Genomic DNA, 21,223 nt, shown 5'->3' with positions numbered 1-21,223 from the left:
TTTTATTTTCGAAGTTATAGAGCTTTGGTTGGCATACGCTAAATGCTACTCTGTCCGCAATGGTAACGATGACAGAAAAATGTCCGTACCTTCTCGAAGGGTCCCCAACAAGTTTTCTCCTTCGCAGTCTACAATTGCAACAGTTGGCTCTAGGTATCGTACAATGGACACAAGATAGATAGGTGCTCTTAGGCAGTGTTTTCCGTACCGGCCCGGTGCGTCCAATTCAAATCGTGCAGAACCCAACAACACGCTACTGGGCGGCGTCCAATGGCACGCTCACGCATTCATCGCCCATAACGTCGTGGGGCTCTACTCGAAGCAAGCGAATATCGCAGGTCGCATTTAAAAGCCCAAGGGATGCCTCCGTTCTCAACTGTTCCGCCATATTAGTTTGCTTTTGACGGACTAATGCAATAATATCAGCCTATAGCTAGTTGATGGATAAGTTAGTTTTAGCGGCATCTCTCTTGCCATTTTACTAGTAGTCATCGTCAATACGAAATGTATAGGCTGTATTGTGTGTTCTATCATTCTGACGGACAGTGCTAGACCAGGTAGTACAAAAAGGTATTGACCGTCATTTAAGCTAGATGGCTCCAAAGTCATTTATGATAGAAGCCGCGTCGGATTGGCGGCGTTGCTGTCATGTCAGGTCGAATAGCCGTGGATGCGCTAGAATTGTTTAAATACCTTTACTCAGGCCTAGGATAGAGCGTTCTGAAGATGAGTGAAATTTCTTTTAGAAAGAGTTTTTTTTTTTTTGCCATTTTGATTACGTTAAAGCATAGACACTGTCCAGGCCTATGAAAAAATGTGTACTTTTTGCGGTCGAGATACATTATTATCGGAGGAAACGGCCCGAAGATGGTTCTATCATTTTTTTTTTCTGGATGTAAACGACGTTGTTCGTAGTGGTCGGCCAATTACGGAAAAAGTTGATGGAATTATCGTGAAAGTTGAGCGGAATCGATACGTCAGTAGCCATCATATCGTCAACGAGCTATACATGCATCATTAAATAGTTTTGAAGCATCCTTTTGAAAAAGGCTTGCTATCAAAAGTCGCCATGTTTAAACGCCGGACCAACTGGCGCGAACGAATTTACTTGTGTCTACATGTGGACAACCCGACAGCGATCTAACTATTTCTATAGCGGTTGATCATGGGTAAGGAAAAGTCGACTACAAAAAAAATCATGTGCAAATAAAAACAATAATCACAATCTATGGCAAAGTGCAAGGGAGGCGATTTGATGAAACTGAAAGGGAGTTGTACATTAAGCGTTGCTGCCCGCCATCGCCGTCGCCGCTCGGCAAACGATTGATCCGGACCAACGTTAACAACTAACAAGATTAGGACAGGCCATTGAAGAAAAATCGATCAACACTAGTAAATTTATCTTCCATTACGACCATGCTCAGTAAAAAGTTAAAGGGAACATGGATGGGAAGCTTCAATATATTCGCCGTACAACCCGGACCCTTTCTGCATCAGACTACCACCACTTATTTCGATTTCTGCAGCCGCTCCTTAATGGCCTTAATTTCATTCCAATAGAGCGATGCAAAAACTGCTTGTCACAATCCTTTGCCTAGAAACCAAAGAAGTCCTACAATGATGGGGTCATACCACGAAAATAAGAAAAGGCTATCGATAAAAAAGGCGCATATATAGTCGTGATATTTTGAAAGATTGTTGTAATTTCGACTTGAAAACGGTCTTTTCGAAAACTCCATACTACATTTACGTCGTCTATCGCATACCCCATCATTCTACCTGGGTTCGACCCAATGGGGAACAGTCCATAGTTGAGACCTCATCTAATTGCTAAACACAATCATAATTAATGGATATGCGCAAGAGATAAAATTCCGATACACAATGAATGGCCTTAACTTATCTAGGTCACAACTCATCACCCATAAGCTGATGACACATAGGACGACAACCGCCCTATGTGAAACGAGGCACGTAACAGGCTTGGAGTAGCTACGGTCTGAATCACTCGAGACGCCAAATCTTCTCGTTTCTTTTTACTTCTAGCATTATAATATCGACCGACGTAACCGTGAAGTCTGACGAATCATTCATTGATTCAATGCGTAGTAACTTTAAAAGTGCCGGTAAAGTTCTCAGGAAACAGCACCATAATCGATGCATAGTTTTTGGTTAGATTTAGCGTTAGGGCTGCCGCGTTTGGCCATCTTGAATCTTGAAAAACTAACGCTTGTCAGGTCTTGTGAGGAGCTCTGTCATATTCGCTTGCCGGCGTGCCGCATCATATGCTGGTCGTCATCTTACTAGTGACGAGATCCAGTTGAATCTTTCTAGAGACTACTTGTCCAAATGGTATTTTATATTATTTTTTCTTACTGTTGCGTTTGCTGACACCCACTAAACACGTAAAGTGGCTTCCACGACCAGGTACAGTCACTCGTCGGGAGAAGGCAACAATTTGAAGAGGCCTGGCTCCCTTAAAGCGATAGTTCCAATAAACAGATCTGGGCCAGAAATTGAGCTTATTTAATAAGTCCTAGTACGGCAGCAGAAAATCTTAATCCAAAAATAGTTTCCCAACAGGTATGCTAGTCAGACATTGTTAATAAGAGCAAGCGACAGCCAAGCTAATCACGTAAAACGGCAATAATCCGATGGTAGGGTTTACCCGCTTGCGGTGCGTGTCGTAAATGCTGCCCAGTTTCCAGAGATTCCCTATCCGCTGAAGCCAATATTCAAATTAATGCAATATCACTTTACATTGCATTTGTTAATCTAACAGAGCGGATTGATATCTGAAGGCTGCGTCTCTAGGACATGAATAAGCATGCTGCGCTTCGACTGAGGTCATCGACGGAATCACAAAAATCCCTTACACCTAGTAGACAAGTAAAGATTAATGAATATGGCGTCACACTCTGTTGGGAAGAAGAAAATACTTATAACCAATAAAATAGGGACTTACAGTGGCTGGTCCGGGTATGCACTGCACAGTATCTCCCATCTGGAAGTACACCGTTTCACCCATTTGCACGTAGAGCACCTGCTGACCAGCAGTATCCATTACGTATGGCCCGCCGACTCCAAGAGAGCCCGGTGGACAGTATAGACCGCCTGAAAATATATATCACTATTAGTTAGGATATCAGCATCGTATTTGGAAGATGAATTCACGACTGAAATAGACGGCACAGTTCATAGGCACCAACATTTGCTGTAGTTAATACTTCATTGCCTAGAGTAACAGTTCTAAACACACACAATGATAATACTGCAAGGCCTGAGTAGGCCGAGCGTGGTATACCCGATGTAAAAGTTCTTCGACGGTGTCGTAAGAAAACGTGTCGGCTGTTAATAGAACTTCACCAACGTATTGCTCCGTCACAGGGCAATGACACTTTCCGGCAGTGTCCTTTGCCTTTAATCGAATGTACTATTCGAATTAATTTATTGGCTTTCTAAAAGAAGTAGGTCTATGGATATAAACTTCCCATATATTTATGTGGCGTACATTTGAATGCAAATGGTTCCCTGTAGATGTGGTGATTTCGAATCGTAAATAAAGCCTGTGTATATTTTGCTTAGCAGAAGAATTAATGAAGTGGTTAATCGTTCGACAGAAAATTCACTCCTAAGCCTCATAGGATTTCTAAAACAAACGTTCGTATACTGTGTTCCTTCGCTCGCGCATCGACGAGTCAGTCTGTGACTGAAACACTGAAAAGTTGATTAAAAAAATACTGCCAGGAGCCTGGACTACGAAGGCGCGGTTATAGAATTGTGTCTACTGATCAACCTCAAGAATGTGGAGAGCAATACTCTTTCAGGTTTCAGTCTGGCTTTTTGTCAGTTTTTGAGATTTTGACCTAAAGGTATTTCTTCCTATAAAAAGTAGGTTTAGAACGATAGTTTTTTTTTTTTAATGTAAGCGAAAAGCTGTAGCTATTTGTTAAAAATTTAATTTTTTGGTTAGTGCTGTTCGAAATGTCGTACAGTGTCAAAAATATATTCTTGAATATAGTAAAACGTATTAAGAACACGGTCCTAACTTAGCAGCGACCATTATAATTGGTATATGTGTTCGGCATTGTGTAATACAGGACATGGCATATAAATTAAGACGTTTTTGTATGTTTTGCTTGCAAGACTGCATTTAAAGCAAAACAGACATTCCAGCGACATTTTTTATACACATCAGAAGCGCCATTTTTGAAAACCATGTTTAATAAATGCAACCGCCATCCTCTGCAATGGCAGCCTTAACCCAGGTCGCAAACTGCTCATAGGGTCGTTTCAAATGTTCCTTCTTAGTAGCAAGGGTAAGCGAGGTGATGTTGTCATGCCACGACTTGTCGGACTCTCGCTCAGCGCCGCTCAACATTAGCAATTCGACAGGTTCAAATCCGACTCCTCGGCCACCGTATTTACTTTTGCCTGCATTGTCAAGCAGCCAGCTCTTCATTAATCATCTTTTGTGAGCTACTGCACCGGCATATGACCCGTAGGTGAGCATCTAAGGTGTTCGTGACAATCCCCAACATCGTACGCTCACTAGCGCCAAATTTACGCACTGTCGCTTTGATGGAAATAGAAGGATCGTTAGAAATGCACTTTGGTAAGCCAGCTACTACCATTGGAGTCTGCACTTTTCTTTCTTCACGTTGGATTTTTCGTTTCGGGGCTAGTTTCTGCTACCTATTCTACACCTCCAAACCCATTTGGGACGCTGTACATTGGGGGATAACTCGAGAAGTTGTAATTTCGGATCTTCTTTCAAATTCCAAAAATCACACTATTGTGCGCTATAATGAGTTTACTGTTTTGTTGAAGAATGACCTGACTTTCATTTGGTACCGGAAGTGACAGTGACACGACAGACAAACAACCCGCCAAGATTTACCCCAATTTTGGCGCACTGCCTTGTAGATAGTTCACGATCATAGATCGTTAACTAAACAACGAAAGCCTGAACTGTATAAAGTAATATTAGTTATATCTTTAAAAAACAGCGAAAGCTCTACGTATAGGACAGTTAGAGAAAATAATAGTCGAATCAAGGACAAATACATTTGATATCAACGTTAGAGAAAAATGTGTGCAAAGACTTGAAATTGTGACATATACCTATATATTATGAGAACGGGATATTTACATGTTTTCTTCGTAAATATAATTTTCATCGAAACAGATGGGAGAGTGTGAGCAGGTTCTGAGCCCGTAGGTAGATATTACCCAAACATTAAAGGGATTTTATTTTAGTAAGGTTTTCTGACGTTATCTAGCTCGCGATTTGAAATATAATGATGGTGGTACTTGATTAATTTTTGAATTTCCTTGAGGATTAATACATGATATACATACAGGGCGATGCGTTTAGATTGGCTGGCTGTTCGGCGAAAAAGCCATGCGTACATTCGTTCCCAACGAAAAATAAACCGACGAACCCTTCATGGCAAATGACAGCGCGCTGCTTTTGGAACTGCTTCTTTTACGTTGCATCTGTAAAATCCGTGAAGGATTTTCATAATGCAAGTTCAATGACTTTAACTTAAAGCCATGGAGAATTCATCAAAGTAACTCAAAAAAAAAGTCATTTTTTTAGTTTTCGTACACAAACTGTTTTTTTTTTTACATTTTAGACAAGAGAATATCGCTTGCTAATTGGGTTGTGCAGCTAAGCTCCAAAATTAGTAGCCTTGTGTTTTTTTTGCACCTGTTGAGTTTTTTGTTTTTTTAGAGCATTGCATTTTTGGAACTTGTGGCCTGCTATCGGCTCACAGCTTAACTCGGTCAGAAATGTTTGTATATAGTGAATTTAAGCGCTACTTGAACGAACTCTGCGCCATTTACCGGTATCGTTTAGGGCAGATTTAAAAAAATAACCAGTAAAGCGCCTTCTGTAGCTGCAGTCGTAATGGATGTTGATTATATTAAATAAATAACATGTCCATCAGAAATAAAACTTCTAGCGTACAGACGAGCGTATCGTTGAAATATCTGCTATATTATATATTATATATATATTTTTTTGGAATACCGTCTTAAAAGCGAAGCAGTTCCTAATTTTCTAATTGAAATCCGTAATCCTGTACTATTATAATTAAATCTAAAATACATATGACAACAAACAGTAGACCTACAAAACGTAATATAGGCAGTGTCTGGTCATATCAAGAACTAAGCTATTTCGATTCGCTAAGTATGTCTAGAAAAGAGCTAAAAAAACGACACCAGACCCCTTTACAGAGATTGGCGCAATAAAGTACTATTTTTTTCTATAAAAACACTAATATGGTTTAAACAATCGAGAAGACACTTCATTATTGTGTCTGTAGCAAGGGTTAAAAATTAAAGATAGAAAAGTATACACAAATACGATCATCTGGTAAAAAATGATTTGTTGGTATCAGAGCAATTATATTTAACGAAGCATACAATTGCCGTTGTTGTTGTCGTTGCGCAATAAAATACGCAAATGGCTTTGATTTAATTCTTTCGCATCTTGACTGAATGGCCAAAGTCGCAGGGGAAGCGCGAGTGCTTTACGTACCGTAACTACCATCACTCTAGTAATGGAGCGTCCGTGTAACCCATAATTCACTCGTTCGTTAGTCCGCCAGGACGCGCAAATGCGCACAGACATTCAACAGAAAAGCACGTCTACATACACGCACATACGCTCGAACGTGCATCCATAGCCAATACTGACGCACGCACAGATGAAGAAAGTCGCTAATGATCAGCTAAGCTTCACTGGCGTATTCCTTTTTCTCGTTCTTTATATTAGAATTATTATTGCTATTTTTATAACAGCGACGACAACGATGACCGTCGTACTCGGCTAGAACATATTTACACACTCACTCGCACCTAAATATAACGCAATGAGCTTCACGTCAACACCAAACGGTGTCTGTTGCATTTGATACTAGTAGTATGGATGAGGTTAATCATGCGGTCGCCGGATAGCGGACTGTGCTACATTGCCTGTGGCACCACGCCCGTGGCTGCCAGCCCAGCCCAACCCAGCCCAGCCCAGCCCAATCCAACTCAACCCTAACCCATACGGAAACAGAGACAAAAGCCGGAATCGACATCCTAACATTTGGTTTAGTCACTTCCATCTATCTATGTCTGTACACATATATATACCAGATAGTCTACTGCGGGCTGCTATAAAGCGTTCCAGAAGGATTTCGCTGCATCTTGTTGTCGTTGCCCTGTCTCCGCCCGTATGCGAAGCCGAAATCGTCGAAGAGGACGTCGCACTCACAGAAGAAAGTACAATAGGTTTCTGCCCCCTCGCTCACCCCCATGCCCGCCCCGCTTGTTTCTCCCTCTTCAGTCGCTGCCTGTCTCCCTCGCGCGCTTCTTCTTACCGACGACGGGCTTTGCCTAGGGCAACGTAAACTAACGCTATTACTGCCACGTCTAGTAAAAAGCAACTGGAAACCGTGGTTGCGATTACGATGCTGGCAGAGGCAACACTTGTCCTGTGCTACTGCCATCTTATACTATTCTACACTACGACTTTAGTACAGGTGGCTAAAATAATGTGGAAACTGCTATTCCCCAATCAACTACGTAGCTGGCAGCTGTTTATAGCGAATACCGTTGCAGTCACGTCTCCTATTGCCTCATTCTCACAGTCCGAAATCGATAAGCCGCTGTGTTTTTTTGCTTTTCCCCTAGATGCCGCTGCGTTTGCTCGCGTTACGCCGCAAACAATAGCAGAAGAGATATGATTAAGAAGAGCGGCATTCAGTGCGAACGTCTTGTGCAATCTTTTAAATCGGCGACACGTTGCATAACAATATTAGAACATTTCCTGATATCCCTAATTCGTTCCTCAACAGCTTGTTCCTATTTTCGAATTGTCCCGCTCTCACACTCTCTCCATCTTCTGTTCACTGTCATACCGATCATCTTCTAATGGTTGCCTCGTCTTCCCAATAGCAGAGTTCATCACGATAACGTTGGCGATGGCCATGGCGGCTAGCTAGCGCAAAAATTTAACAATGGTGATGACCCTGCTGGCGATGATAGCTACGACTCATGCGGCTAACAAAGTTATAGTTTCGCAACGCTACAACTCGAAAGTCAGCGACCCGCTGTATATTGTACTAGCTGTTCAGCGGTAGGAGTAGCAGCGTAAATGGGATCAACTTCTATCATTCTTTCTACTCTTTTCGTTCTCAACTCGACGCGGGATGCCTCGTCTTCTGTCCGCTTCTTTCTTGCTTTACGTATTATCTGGGCAACGACGAGCGGCCTTCCATGACAAAGGGACGTTTGCCTTCTCAGCCGGGTGGCTTTGTCCCTTGTGTAGATAGTTCTGAAGCCCGGGACGGCCGTTGCCTGCTGGCGGACTACAGCGGGATGGATTACGAAAGGGTTCTGCTGCTGCTGTTAGAAGTACGAGATGAATAATAGCGGCTTTAGCTGTCGCCGCCACTCTAAATGTTGTCGTACCCACAGCTGCTGGAAAAGTGTAAGAAACCCCGAAGCCGCATTGTGTGCGTCCCTGTATGGCTGGCGGACTGAACCCGACCGTCGTGCATATATAGTATTATCGATAGGCATGCCACTCACAATCATCATTACAATGATCAGCAGCAGCATCATTATGGATGCCATCGTCATGCGTGCATTTGCGTCTGCGTTGTTACCGCAGTGTAGGGCTTTGTTGTGGCTGGATTGGCAATGCGCCTGATGTTCCATTCGACCCTTTAGTAGACAGTTACACACAGACGCAACCGGTTACGTCACCATCACCGCTACCCAGCGATAATAACAGCCGTAGCAGGGATAGTGGAAGGAGTGCAGCGACTATTACCAGCAGCGCCCATAAGATCAACTATAGTAGCATAGATGAGCATCGGTGCTGCTGCCGCTGTTGACCAACTGAAGCTGTCGCCACCACCGTAGCTGCGCTGGATTTCCTAATGTATAGCCGTCATTGCTGTTGCCTTCTGTCGTGCTACCGCCATCGGCAAGCAGCATACACCGTTGTTTGACGGACACCACTGGCACCCCGCAACGCTACGCCCAACGTCGAACCACGTACGAACGTGGTTTAGCTGCTCTAACCGTCGTATCAATGACGGCGACGCCGCCTCTAATGTTAGCCAAACAGATGGAATTGTCGAAGGAACGCGCGCACGCTGTACACTGGCACAGATGCACTCTCCCGGATACCCAGAAACACACGTAGAGCACACGAAAGCATGGACGGGCGCATAGGCAACGCGGACGCCGAAGACCACATAGCATCAACGACGGCGGCAGCACCAGCGGGAGGGAGCGCAATTGTTTGACAGCTGATTGTTCCCCTCTCCATCGCGACCGAACAGAGATCGAGCGACGACATGACCAGCGCTAGACGTGATCAACAGCACCACTAGAGAAAGCCAAGAACGAGACCCAGATGGCCACGTAATGAGTGTGTGAGTGCATCGTCGCCACGGGCTGTAGTACTGGTCGTCCTAAAGCTGCTGATCGTGGTGCCACTGGCCCGACAACTATGACGAAGACGATGGCGGCGAACAGGTTGCCGTCTGTCGGCAGCGGCGGTAGTTTACTGCGGTAGTCGTCGCAGCAGAAACAGGCATAGCAACAGCTCAGCCGCCCATCCGATTTACGACGATGGTAGCAGCAGCTCCCCCAGCGGGTCTTCCCTTCTCCAGCTTCCCCATCCTTCCCCTCAATCAGTCTTCTTCATTCCAAACGGAGGGTCAATGTCCGCCGGATGACTCTATCGCACTATATCTTGCTCGCTTTCGCCCTCTGTATGGTAACTCTGGAACAACATCAGCGACGCCAGCGGTGGCAACGGCCTGAGATGTACGCGAAAGAGCGAACAAACCAATGAACTGGCGATCCAGCAGACCCAGCAAATGGGCGAAACGACATAGAACTTCCAGACTTACTCGCTGACTCTCTACCGTTACTCCTCCTTCATGCCTTGCTTAGAATGTGACGGCTGCTGCTGCTGCTGCTATACTATTGGTATTCCATTCTGCTCGCTTGCTTTTGGTCGACCAAGAGATTCCAGCATCTTTACCCCCTCCCCTCCCCTCCCCCCGACCGTTCCCCCTCAACGCAAACAGGCCAACCGCCCCATAAGATCAGCCAGCCATAATCATAGAAACTATGTATGACGTGGATTCATACGGCTACATATATGTGTATGATACAAATAGTTCAATCATTTTCTTAGCACGCGTGACGAAGGTGCTGCATAAATACATGAAGCTATAACGAAATAATTAATGTTGTTGTTATATGAACTTGTGTAACAAACTATGTCTTGACAAGATGTAGCCGAATATAAGGTTACAATTATAATACCTATTCTTTGTATATGCAGCTGTGAAACGATACCGTTATCGTTTCAAAATGGTCATTTTTATCGTGACAAAAAAAAACAAGTAAGTTTTCTCATAAAGTAAGCCGTAACATTGAACGAGACCTTTGAATTTAAAAAAAAAAACACCTCAACATTAGCCGTGAACTCAACAATAGGGTTAGATTTGTAGGATATCGACAAAACGCAGGTATACGTTACCCAGTGTGTGTGTATTATATGGGGTCTGGTATATACGTTTACGCATTTAATAGCCTGGAACACTGGAAGTGACCAAAAGGACCACAAAAAGCAATATTGTCTGGCTTCCCAAGATCATGGACGTTTTACAATGACATCAGTATCTATATATAGACAATGTGAAATCAATAACTAATATATCTATACACATCTACTGATACATTTAGTTATTTTATGGAAGGGTGAGTCTATGCTGACAAAGCGCATTATTTTACAATCGTTTATAGTGAACGAACTCAAGAATAGTCGTAAATATATAAAAAAAAAAAAAAAAAAAACTATTCGCATACGACTGAACCTTAATTAACTTATGTGGTTTGTGCACGTTTTAGAGGGTGTCTCCAAAGAACTCTAACAGGTGTATGAAGAAAAGGATCAGAGATACTTTTTTTGGTTTTTCGAAACTACTTGTATCTACCCACCTGCTTTCGCCTGAAGGGGCTTCGTTGATAGTTTCTATTTCTACAGTATGCTTTACGTGCAACATTCAAAGATTACGCTTTTCAAATCATTGACTTCGTGTGAAGTAGTCTCTGGAAAGATCGGTCGACTGTTATTGTAGCGTGGGGAGCAGACTTTTTATGTTTGCTCGATCAGTTAATAATATTCACTTGGTTTACGAGTGTCACTTACACAGAGATAAAAGTGCAAGATAGGGTTTGTAAACATGTAATACTTCGACAAAAAAACGGGTTTAGAAAACAGAAAATCTCTACGTTAAGCTGTGAAGCTTTATAGACTGCTTAAAAGCTAATGTTCCCCATAAATTAGAAGAGGATTAGCTAAATGTTTTGATAATACGTCCAGGAAAAATAGTATTTTAGATTTTCCTAACTTTCAACGAGACTACGTTAATATTATGGTAAAAGCCAAAGCCAGAAGTGAAACTTTTAAGAATCAATATCTACCATCACATGACTAAAGTATTTAATAGTTCGATAAGGATTTAGTACTAACAAAATAAACTGACAAAGGGTGGTATATTATGATTAAGAGAAAGCTACGACATTGTACTATTGATGGTAAGAGCAATGATCCCAAGTGATGTCTTTAATCTGATTTTGTCCTGGGAATTCGGTAAGTGTACCAATGATTTTGGACGGACTAAATCATAAACTTGGCGTATTATTGTGAAATGTATGAGGAAAGTTCTCGCTAGATCAGTACGTCACAAACTTTGTCACAGTCTTCGTCAAGACTGTAAACAGCAAACAGCCCCTGTGAATCGGGCATGGTGCGTATTCAGTAGGACGTAACGTCAGGCTTGATTCGGGAAATGTGGGTGCAGCTAAATGGGCCTATTTGTGAAGGTCCGCGCGGTCTGTCCTAAACGTCAAACAAGTTCTAGACTGAAATCATACGTTGAAGGACGATATAACAGCCAATATTTTCAAGATCTGTGTGAAGTTAATGAAGGCATGCAGACAAATTTGCAATCAAGTTCAGAAAGCCATAATGTTACATTGTATACTTCGACGTTATATTTTCAAGTTCTTTCAGATTAGGACGGAGGCGGACAGGCAGAATAGTGGACATTTGCTGTTGCACCGCTGTACGTCGATTATTGAGCCTCTGCTTTCAAGACATGGCGAAGATCCGGAAAATTGAAAATAGAAAATAACAGGATAAAGTCACCGCAACAACCGGCAAAAAGAATTAATTATGTGAATTATCTGCCTCTAAAAACACAATTTAGCCAGTATAACTACTCATGGTGCGCTCCTGATTGTAGACTGCGTCTAAAGTAGCATCTAGAAAAATCGGCTGCTTGCCACTGTGGCAAGAGCAAACATTTCTGACCCCTTAATCAATAAATAATACTCATTCTGTTCGGGACTGCCACATATAGGCCAAGATAGGATTCAAAAATTTGTGATCAACTTTGTTGAAACAAAAGCTTCACAGAGAGAAAGATCTCTAGGTTAAACTCTGAGGCGTCATAGATTGCTTGGGAAAAATGTCGTTCATAGATAAAAACGTTCAGCAGATGCTCAGACCATGTCCAGAGAAAACATATTTATTTTTTAAAAGTTTCCTAACATTGAACACGACGATAGCTTAGGGTACGAAATGATTCGCTGCGTTTAGTTTATTTATGGCCTGTTGTTATTTTTAAGAGCTACTGCCTGTTAGCCTAAGAGATGCGCGAGAGCTGGTACGGTTAGTAAACTCGAGTGTTTAAGCGACCGATAATGGGCTGTGTCTGCGTGATCTGTCTCTCAATGCGTATAGTTATCAACAGAGTGGACATAGGTCGCTTTCTCTCTCTCTCTCGCTTATAGAGATATATCTCTATAATATACTTATAGAGAGATATATATATATAATATGTGTGTATCTTCTTCGCACCTCGTTTGTATCCACCTTGTCTGAGAGTCTACTTCACTTGAACTCGTTTTCCCCGACATTTTATCTTTTTTTCAATTTAATAAGTCTAACGGATGGTTTCCGGTGGCGACGCCATAAACCGGTTCTTCATATCCAGCACAAAATAGACCTTTACGGATGAACATTTACACTCCTGTCAGAGACTTAGATAGTTGAATATTAAACTGCACGAAACAACTGCTGGCATCTGTGTTCGCTATTCGCTCAGTGCAGTCGTTGATAGCCGACGGTACATAGGTGACTAAGAGCCGTCATTTTTTGCCGTGCGTCAACACCCTCTGCAGCGATCTTCGGATACGACTCACGAAATAACAGGCCACTGCGTTCCATCAACAATAGAAAGGATAGAAAGGAGCTAGTCGAGCCTACAAGCAACGACATTAGATTTTGGCGTACGCAAGACGGGACACAGGATGAATTTAATCTCCTGGTTCTATTTGCTTACCCATCCAGTCATACCCATCCAAGTTTGAGGCTAACTCACTATATATTGGATTGTCAAAAAAAATATCATATTTTAGTTGAAATTAAAGCAAAAATAATATTACTAAACTGTTTGTACGAATGACGTTCTACTACTGGTATTTCATAATTTTATCATTTTTGTGATTTCTGAGCGAAAAATTGTGGCATGTGATTTTTGCATTTTTCGATTAAAATTAAAGCAGGGAGCGAAAAAATTATAGCCTGGCGGTGTAAGCATCCTGGCTATACAGTTTAAAATTTCCCGCCCGAGTGTTCTCAGTTCTTTCCGGGTACCTACAAATATAGATGCGGTCTACCATTGTCACAATGGAAGAGGACGTCTTGTCCTGGTCGATTTTTTGATGGCTTGGTCGTTGTCGACAGTAGCGATCCGAGTCGTTTTTTCTGGCGGTAACAAAGCAAATACCTTTTTTGACGTCTCTCTGGACTTTGCTACAGATCACGGAGCGTTTATTTCTTTATTTGCCATTATTGTCGTATATGATCCACTTTCGTAATCATCTTTCGTAATCAATTACTTCAGAAACGGCTCGATTTCATTGTATCGCTGTGTAATTTTACGGTTAGAAAAACGATAACGTAAATTATTTTGTCTGATTCGTCTGACGTGAAGCTATTTAGTAATCACTTCCTCGAATGGTTTAAAACACTTCGGTAATTGTTGTTAAGTTCATTGGCGATATTGCGACTGGGAGAGTCTGGTGACTGATTAAGAGAGTCTGACAACTGATTCCAGGAACTCGACCACTTCAGACCACTGATGAGCTTACATTACAGTTTGAATAAGACTTCGGCAATAATTTTATCAACTTTTTCTCCATAGTTAGGTGACTGACTATTGTAAAAAGCATCCCTCACAAAACAAAGGCACAGAGCGATCCTTTCGACCGTTTCGATAATGCACCACATTAAACAGACAGTATCATTTGTGCTCTATCTTAATAGAATTCACAAATACCATTTATTCTCAAGGCTCCGATCTTAAGTCCGAATAAAGGCCCTTGAACAATACTATTACAATTACTCTACCACCAACAAAATCTCAATTTTCAAGTAACATTTACGCCGACCTATATAAGCAACTTATATTACCTCAGATGTGTAACCTTAATGTTATCTAGTAGAATACATTTCCAACAACGCAGTACTATAATATCAGATAACAATAGTCATCAGCGCCCACTCGCAGGGCTCAATCCCATGCACTGATACATGGGGAGAACGACAAAAACAACAGGATAAAGGCCCAGAAGTTTGATGCTATAAATCGCCGACCCGCGTGATCGGATGTTCATTTATATCCCTTCACAGTAGAGCAATAATATGACTTTGCAAATCTCACGCCCCGGGCGAAACGTACGTTTCCCTTTATATACTGCAGAATGGACTGAAAAAAGAGAGCCATTCGTGATTGCCAGCTAGAGGAAAGCCGAGATAATAATAATAGAAAAAAAAATTCTCTCCCCTTTTTTTTGTAGAAGAATAAATAACGCTTATCTCAATAATCACTCTATTGGATTCTTGCTTTTCATACCCACGACAGTCAATATGCCCACAAGATTGCTATATGTCGAAACAAAACTTTATGCCTCTATATAGGGGCATATGTCAGTGGCAAAAAATTGTACTGCCTATTCAGTTAGCACTCAAATAACTTCAATCGCAGTTGCCATCGGTACATACACACCCACACTCGGCCAAACACATCCAGATATCGCTAACATCCGGGCGTCCGAGTTCCGAATCCAATGAAAACACACGCGAGGTCAGATCATCCCAGGATTTCTGCTGTGTAATCCTGATCTTAATCAGATCTGACTTCCTGTTAGGTGGAGGGATTTTGTTGTATGCACATGTTGCATTTTAGCTGCTTGTCAGGCATATTTATAGCTCACTATTGCACCAAGCCTGCTAATCTGCTATCCGCTGTAAGCTAGCAGTGGCAAATAGGACGCAATAGCTATAGCTGGAACGAATAGTTGAAAATTATTCCATTTTTTTCGTTTCGTGTATGGATAATGCATATGTTTTTTTTTTATTAAATAATCCGAGCGTAATGTGTTTCATAAGCGATCATCATATACGGTTGATTCAAAAGATACATAGGTTTCGCTTATATCTGCCTCAGCAACATGTTTTGTAATTATAACAGCTCATAAATGAAGGTGCGTCAAGAAATGCCGGCAAAAAAAATGCGACAACTCAATATTTCTTCAATGGATTCAATAAACAATTAAGTAGGACAATGCTCCAGTCAAGGGACTTGTTGTATTTATGAGATTTGCCTCGTATTTCCAGTATGATGTTTGTTCAAACCTTCATGTGAATCCCAAACCCATATTCTTGTTCCGTGTAACAATTTCGGCCAGCTTCAGTAAGTAGGTAGTACTCATCACGTGTACACAGCCCGATCTATACATGTACGTGAATTAGAGGGATATGCACTGCTTATTATCGTATTGGCTAAACACAATACGTTTGACGTTATTCACTTACGGTTTGACGGAGCACTTCGAAAAAAATCTGAAGCATTGACTTTGAAGGAGCAAACCGTACAAAGCATGTATGCTATGGTGGTCCAACGTATAGTGATGAGCCAAACTAATTCGATGCTTATTAGAAATTCAAATATTGCGTCCCGGCAATAGTTTCGACGATGTTTTTACAATGTATATTGCTCTTAAAAAATGTTTTAGGCAACAGAGAGGCAACAATGAGGTCGTCGCTATTCGTTAACGGTAAGTTGAAAGCGACCGAGTTTTCGACGCAGAAGTTGAAAACCCAAAACTTAAATGGTTATTTCTGAACGAGAAGAAGGTAGTGCCAATTGCAGATGCGACTTCTGCATAAGTTCTCGACAGTTAACAGACTCACAATTGAAAACTGGTCAACGTATTTTAATGAAAGAAAACCTTTACAGCGTTCAGCTAAATGGATTTTGCGTTTTGCGGATGTGTCAGAAATCGAGTACCCTTGTAGACCCATATGATGACTAGGACTATGTTTGCTTTCTTCGGTTTCAACAGTGACAGTTAATTACATTTGGCGCAAGTAAAAATTGCGTCAAATAGAACCAATTGCCTCAAAATAGCAAAGTACATTGCGACCCCAGCTCTTCTGAAAAAGCTATTTTCTAAACATCTGTAGAAGGGGATAAACGCTCATGTAGACTAACTGTGTCTTAGAATCATTTAATACTGTTAGTGAAGTTACCCTATAAGTCTAAGTACGCGATTTCCTACATTCGATCATCTCTAGCCTAGTTCTATCGTAGTTCCACATATCTATGTGCAATCATTGACATATCTATGCTCTCTTTTCTTTTTACTCTTATGGAAACCATAACAATGGTACAATTAATTTTTGTTCCTATTAAGAACATTACTCTGAGTCGAGCTAATTCGCAAGGACTACAAAATAAGAAGATGGCCATGATGTACTATAGGCTCATTGGCACAAAGCAACTTGTCCACCCTGCCAAGATGCTTAATCAAATTGCTCTTGACACTTTTCCTCTTTGGATCCTCATCGACGTCCTTTAGGTACACGACATCGTGGCAGCCTCGTGTGTTTCACGAGGCGTGAGCGGGACGAATGGTGAAGTTTTCAAGCTTCGCACTAACAATTTGCAAGTGATGGCAGACTCCGCCTGTTGCTAACGTCACGATTTTTCGTTAGCTCGCGTTCCTTTTCTTTTTTTATAGTACTGATCTGCCTTCGAGTGGTAACAATTATTGTGCCTAGCAGCTACAGAGAAAGCTACAAGCACCCGACGCAACAGCGCGGTAAAATAGCAATCATAGTCTTGTCGTTGAAGGCATGGAAAAGTTTCGCGAAGGCCCCAGCAGTAGAAAATGAGTGAGTGTCACCGAGAAACCCGCGAAAAAGAAAGAGATAATTGTCTGGACTGTTTCGTATAGTTTTTTGAAAGGAGACCGTAAACAAGTGCGGAGTTGGCAACCAGATCCGACCGAGCAGAAGACTGCCAGAGGGAGGCTAACGGAACTACAACAGCTAATACAGTAATACCGCTGCCTGGCAGTTGTTAGTAGAAGAAAAGACACGCGTCATTTCAAACGAACACTAAAGGACACAGGATAACACATGGGCAATCGAACAAAAGGAGGATGTGGGGGAACGAGCGAAAAGGCAGGAACTTGCAAACGAAACCGATACGTACACTGAAATACTATTACGGTTCAATAGAAAGCTGGTGAATCCTGCGCATGGCAGGCCTTTGTTATACCCTCGCTCTGGGAGCCCGATATTTATGTATAGTAGCTAGAAAAAGCATTGTGCTAACAAGAACTGTGTTGGATGTTTGAATTGAATTCATCTTGCTTTACCCTTTCATTAACGTGTATATATATATATATATATTCTAACCAACAGATTCCGCATAGGATTTGTCGCTATGTACAACAAGAGAGTTGAGTGATAATAATAATAGTAAGTATAATGAGATAACAAAGAGCAATGCAGCAGATATTCGTACAAACGAGTCCGACCATAAAAATAATAACGTTCATTATTGCTCTTAGGAATCGTAGTAGTTCCTCCGACAACACTTACCACAACTACTACCATAATGGACCAGTGAAGTTTCAACGAGCCGTATATATGACTGCATCGTCTAGCTATTAGCTGACACAGCATAACCTTCTACCGCTACCACTACTTCTGCTGCTGGGTCAGCTATCCAATCCGTTAACCTTAATCCGACTATCTGGGTCGGTGAATATACACCTACCGACCCAGCCATCCAATTAACCCGTTAACCAAGCACGGATTTCTCTTCTGCTTGTCCATTCATGTGTTCACTAAATTCGTCTTTGTCTAACCCCTGCGGTCACCCAATTCGGGCTAACTGCGACTATGGTAAATCGTATACAGCACACTAAATGCGCGGCCCTTTTAGCGACTCGCAATGCACTCTACTGTGCATCTTTATTTCGTCTAACTAGTCTGATCGTAGTTATCACTTGAATCATGCAACTTTACGCTACCTACTCTCGGTTATCCAGCTGTTCTACAAATGAGTACAGCAGTTAGCACTTAACAGCCAGCACTGCCAATAACAGTTGATGTCATGGTCAACTGAAGTCGCAGCGGAAGCGGGCGCCTCGTCCGAGCTCCTTCCTCCCTCGCTCTGATGCCGTCGCCATTGCAGCTCTGGAATTATGCCGATGTGTAGCTAGCTGGTCGTTGGGCAACAAGGTTCCTGTGCAGCAACACTGCCACTCCCAGAAGCGGTATCACAAAAGTAGTGTGGTGAGCGGCGGCAATAGAACTATAGGTGGCATGACGACTACAGGGTATGACGACGACTCAGCATCAAGATTGCAAACGACGTTCGTTCATTACACTTCATGATGCCGTCTGCTACTACCCGGCATCGTTGCCACGAGGAAATCGAGAGATTCGATTTCATCCTAAATACAGCCCCAGCGACCCAGTTCCACCAGTGTGGTTGTCATTAGCGCCTGTATACTATGCGTGAACCACATTCGTCGATGACAGACTGGACCTACATATTCTTTACTCCTAGACAATCGACACACGTCGATCCTGACTGACAAGTGAAACAAACAGACGGGTTTCCTCTTTCTCTGTCTATTTCTTAGCCCATAGGAGCTAAGTAAGCTTGCTGATAAATGACAAAAAACGGAAGACGAAAAAAAAACAAAGTCAGACATAATGAGAAAATAGAAGAGCACTACTACTGCTTTTGCTATCTGCTTAAACCTTGACACGCCAATAAGGCGGGGTTCAGCCTCCTTCGACTGCTGAATAGTGTCAATACGTCAAGATGCTCAGCTTGTATTGATAAACTTGCGTCGAAGAAACTCTGACACTCCTAACTACGCCACCTGTGCACTGATGTGCTCGTTTTACCTGAATCAATTTAGAAAATGCCTAACCGCTCAATATGGCCAAACGCTAGCCAACTTATTCTGAACAATAGACTATGGCCACGGTATTCGAAGTCAATAAGGGCTACGTTATCAAGAACAATCATGCATTATTCTATAAATTTAACGCTTCGAGGAAAACAATAGCGAAACATAGTGAATAAATCTGATTGTACTAAATAAAAGAAAACGGTAACAAACTGTTACTTCGAAGTTCTACTGTATCCGTTACTTCCCTTTCGAGTTCGCCAACGTACCTTGTTGTTGTTGTTGTTGTTGCTGCTGCTGCTGCTGCTGCTGTTGTTGTTGCTGTTGTTGTTGTTGTTGCGGCGGCGGCTGAGGAGGAGGTGGAGGATGTTGTGTATGAGGAGGATGTTGCTGCTGTTGTTGTTGTTGTCGGGGGTTATGTTGTTGTCGGTTGTGGCTACTGCCACCATCGGGACACCCAGCACCATCATGGCTACCCCCGAATTTGTTACTTGCCCCACCACTACTAGCAGCAGCAGCAGCAGCAGCCACATTACCCCCAGCCCCCTGGTGATATCCTCCTCCACCTGCACCGCTTTGATGATATCGAGGGTGGGTTGCACTTCGTGGTGCTCGTCCAGCGCCTCCCCCGCTACTGTTTAAATGCGAGGATATCGAGGGTAGTTGCACTACGGGACTAGGATTGCTGCGCGGAGGGCTTTTTGCTGTCGTCGTCGTCGTAGAGCAGCTAGCCATAATCGGTGGTGGTGCTGTAACCTGTGCGGTAGGTGTCGCCGCCTGGACAGGAAATCCAGCGGCGGCAGCGATGGGAATGGTCTGGGGCGTCGTTCCAACATGAAGACCTGATGACGACGACGCTGCTGATGAGTGGGGAGGCGTAGATGAGGTCGATGAATCTCTTCCAACTCCGCCTAGTGAACGGCAGCACAAAGGGAGAAATAAAATAATTGGTAAGCAATGGTACCAGCATGTACTCATTGGCGCCTCTAGTTTACCTTATCAGGTTGAAAAATGTAAAGTTAAGCAACATAGCAGCAAGGTGATTAGTTCAAGTCAGATTTTCCTGCAAATCAGACTTACTATTAGTCAGCTGTCGTACTCTGGCGAGACGAAATGCCACGTCGTGATATTCCGCCTTTTCCTTAACTGCTGTCACTTCAGCTGTTATAAGCGCACAGACGTCAACAAGCAAGAACCCCAAAAACATTTAATAGAACAAAAATGTATTATCAACCACGTATGTTTACCGAAAAGAATGAGACAGCTATATACCATGTTTCGACCCCGTCGATCAGCTGACTCTGTTGTTAAAGGAGGGTATTTCCGTATCGTAGGCAAAATTTTCTGAGAGAAACCGAACCGTAATTTCGGCGTCCACCCTTCAAAACAAAACTGTGCAGTTTTTTAGTCGTTTTTTTAAAAAGACTACGGGGTTTAGCCGCTCACATAGCCTAATCTTGTTTATCGTGTACAATTTACTCATGCTTGAATATAGCTGTGTATACCTGTGCTCGTAACTATATTTCTTAACTTCACTTCATTGACAACCGATCGTAGAAAAGAGACCCAATACTCGACGGCCTCTGAAATTATATGAACTTCCGAGACTACCAAGTAAAATTCGAAGCCATAATCCAAAATCGATGCCTGTTAATTAAAACTGTCCTTTTTATCTTGTTTTTTTTTTTTTTTTTTTTTTTTATTGATTTCTACCCTTTGCTCGTGGACTGAATTTCAAGGGAACAGTCGTTCAAATATACAATTAGTGGACTGAGATACAAAGAGGGTCAATAAGTTAAAGGTGAAATCTTCTGGGCAACTTACTGTGACACGTTACATGTAA

The 21,223-nt window shown here is 42.4% G+C and overlaps 1 protein-coding gene across 5 annotated transcripts in view; it reads right to left on the bottom strand.

Moving 5' to 3' along the window:
- The window catches only part of mtgo (miles to go), a 65,747-nt gene that overhangs the window by 22,926 nt on the left and 21,598 nt on the right, over positions 1–21,223 (bottom strand). For 3 of the 5 annotated variants that reach the window (XM_022789107.2, XM_022789136.2, XM_086977200.1), the window contains exons 2-4: positions 20,461–20,541; positions 19,650–20,291; positions 2,966–3,114 (exon numbers count right to left, since the gene is read on the bottom strand). In XM_022789107.2, the coding sequence (XP_022644842.1) occupies positions 2,966–3,114; positions 19,650–20,291; positions 20,461–20,541 (872 nt within the window). The remainder of the gene's footprint in view (positions 1–2,965; positions 3,115–19,649; positions 20,292–20,460; positions 20,542–21,223) is intronic. The other 2 variants (XM_022789125.2, XM_022789142.2) reach the window with 2 other exon arrangements.

The sequence above is a fragment of the Varroa destructor genome, unplaced genomic scaffold (genome assembly GCF_002443255.2).
Source record: "Varroa destructor unplaced genomic scaffold, Vdes_3.0 BEIS01000001.1, whole genome shotgun sequence".
NCBI classification, from domain to species: domain Eukaryota; kingdom Metazoa; phylum Arthropoda; class Arachnida; order Mesostigmata; family Varroidae; genus Varroa; species Varroa destructor.
Note: the sequence above shows the minus strand (reverse complement) of the source record. Positions and strands in the feature narration are given on the sequence as shown.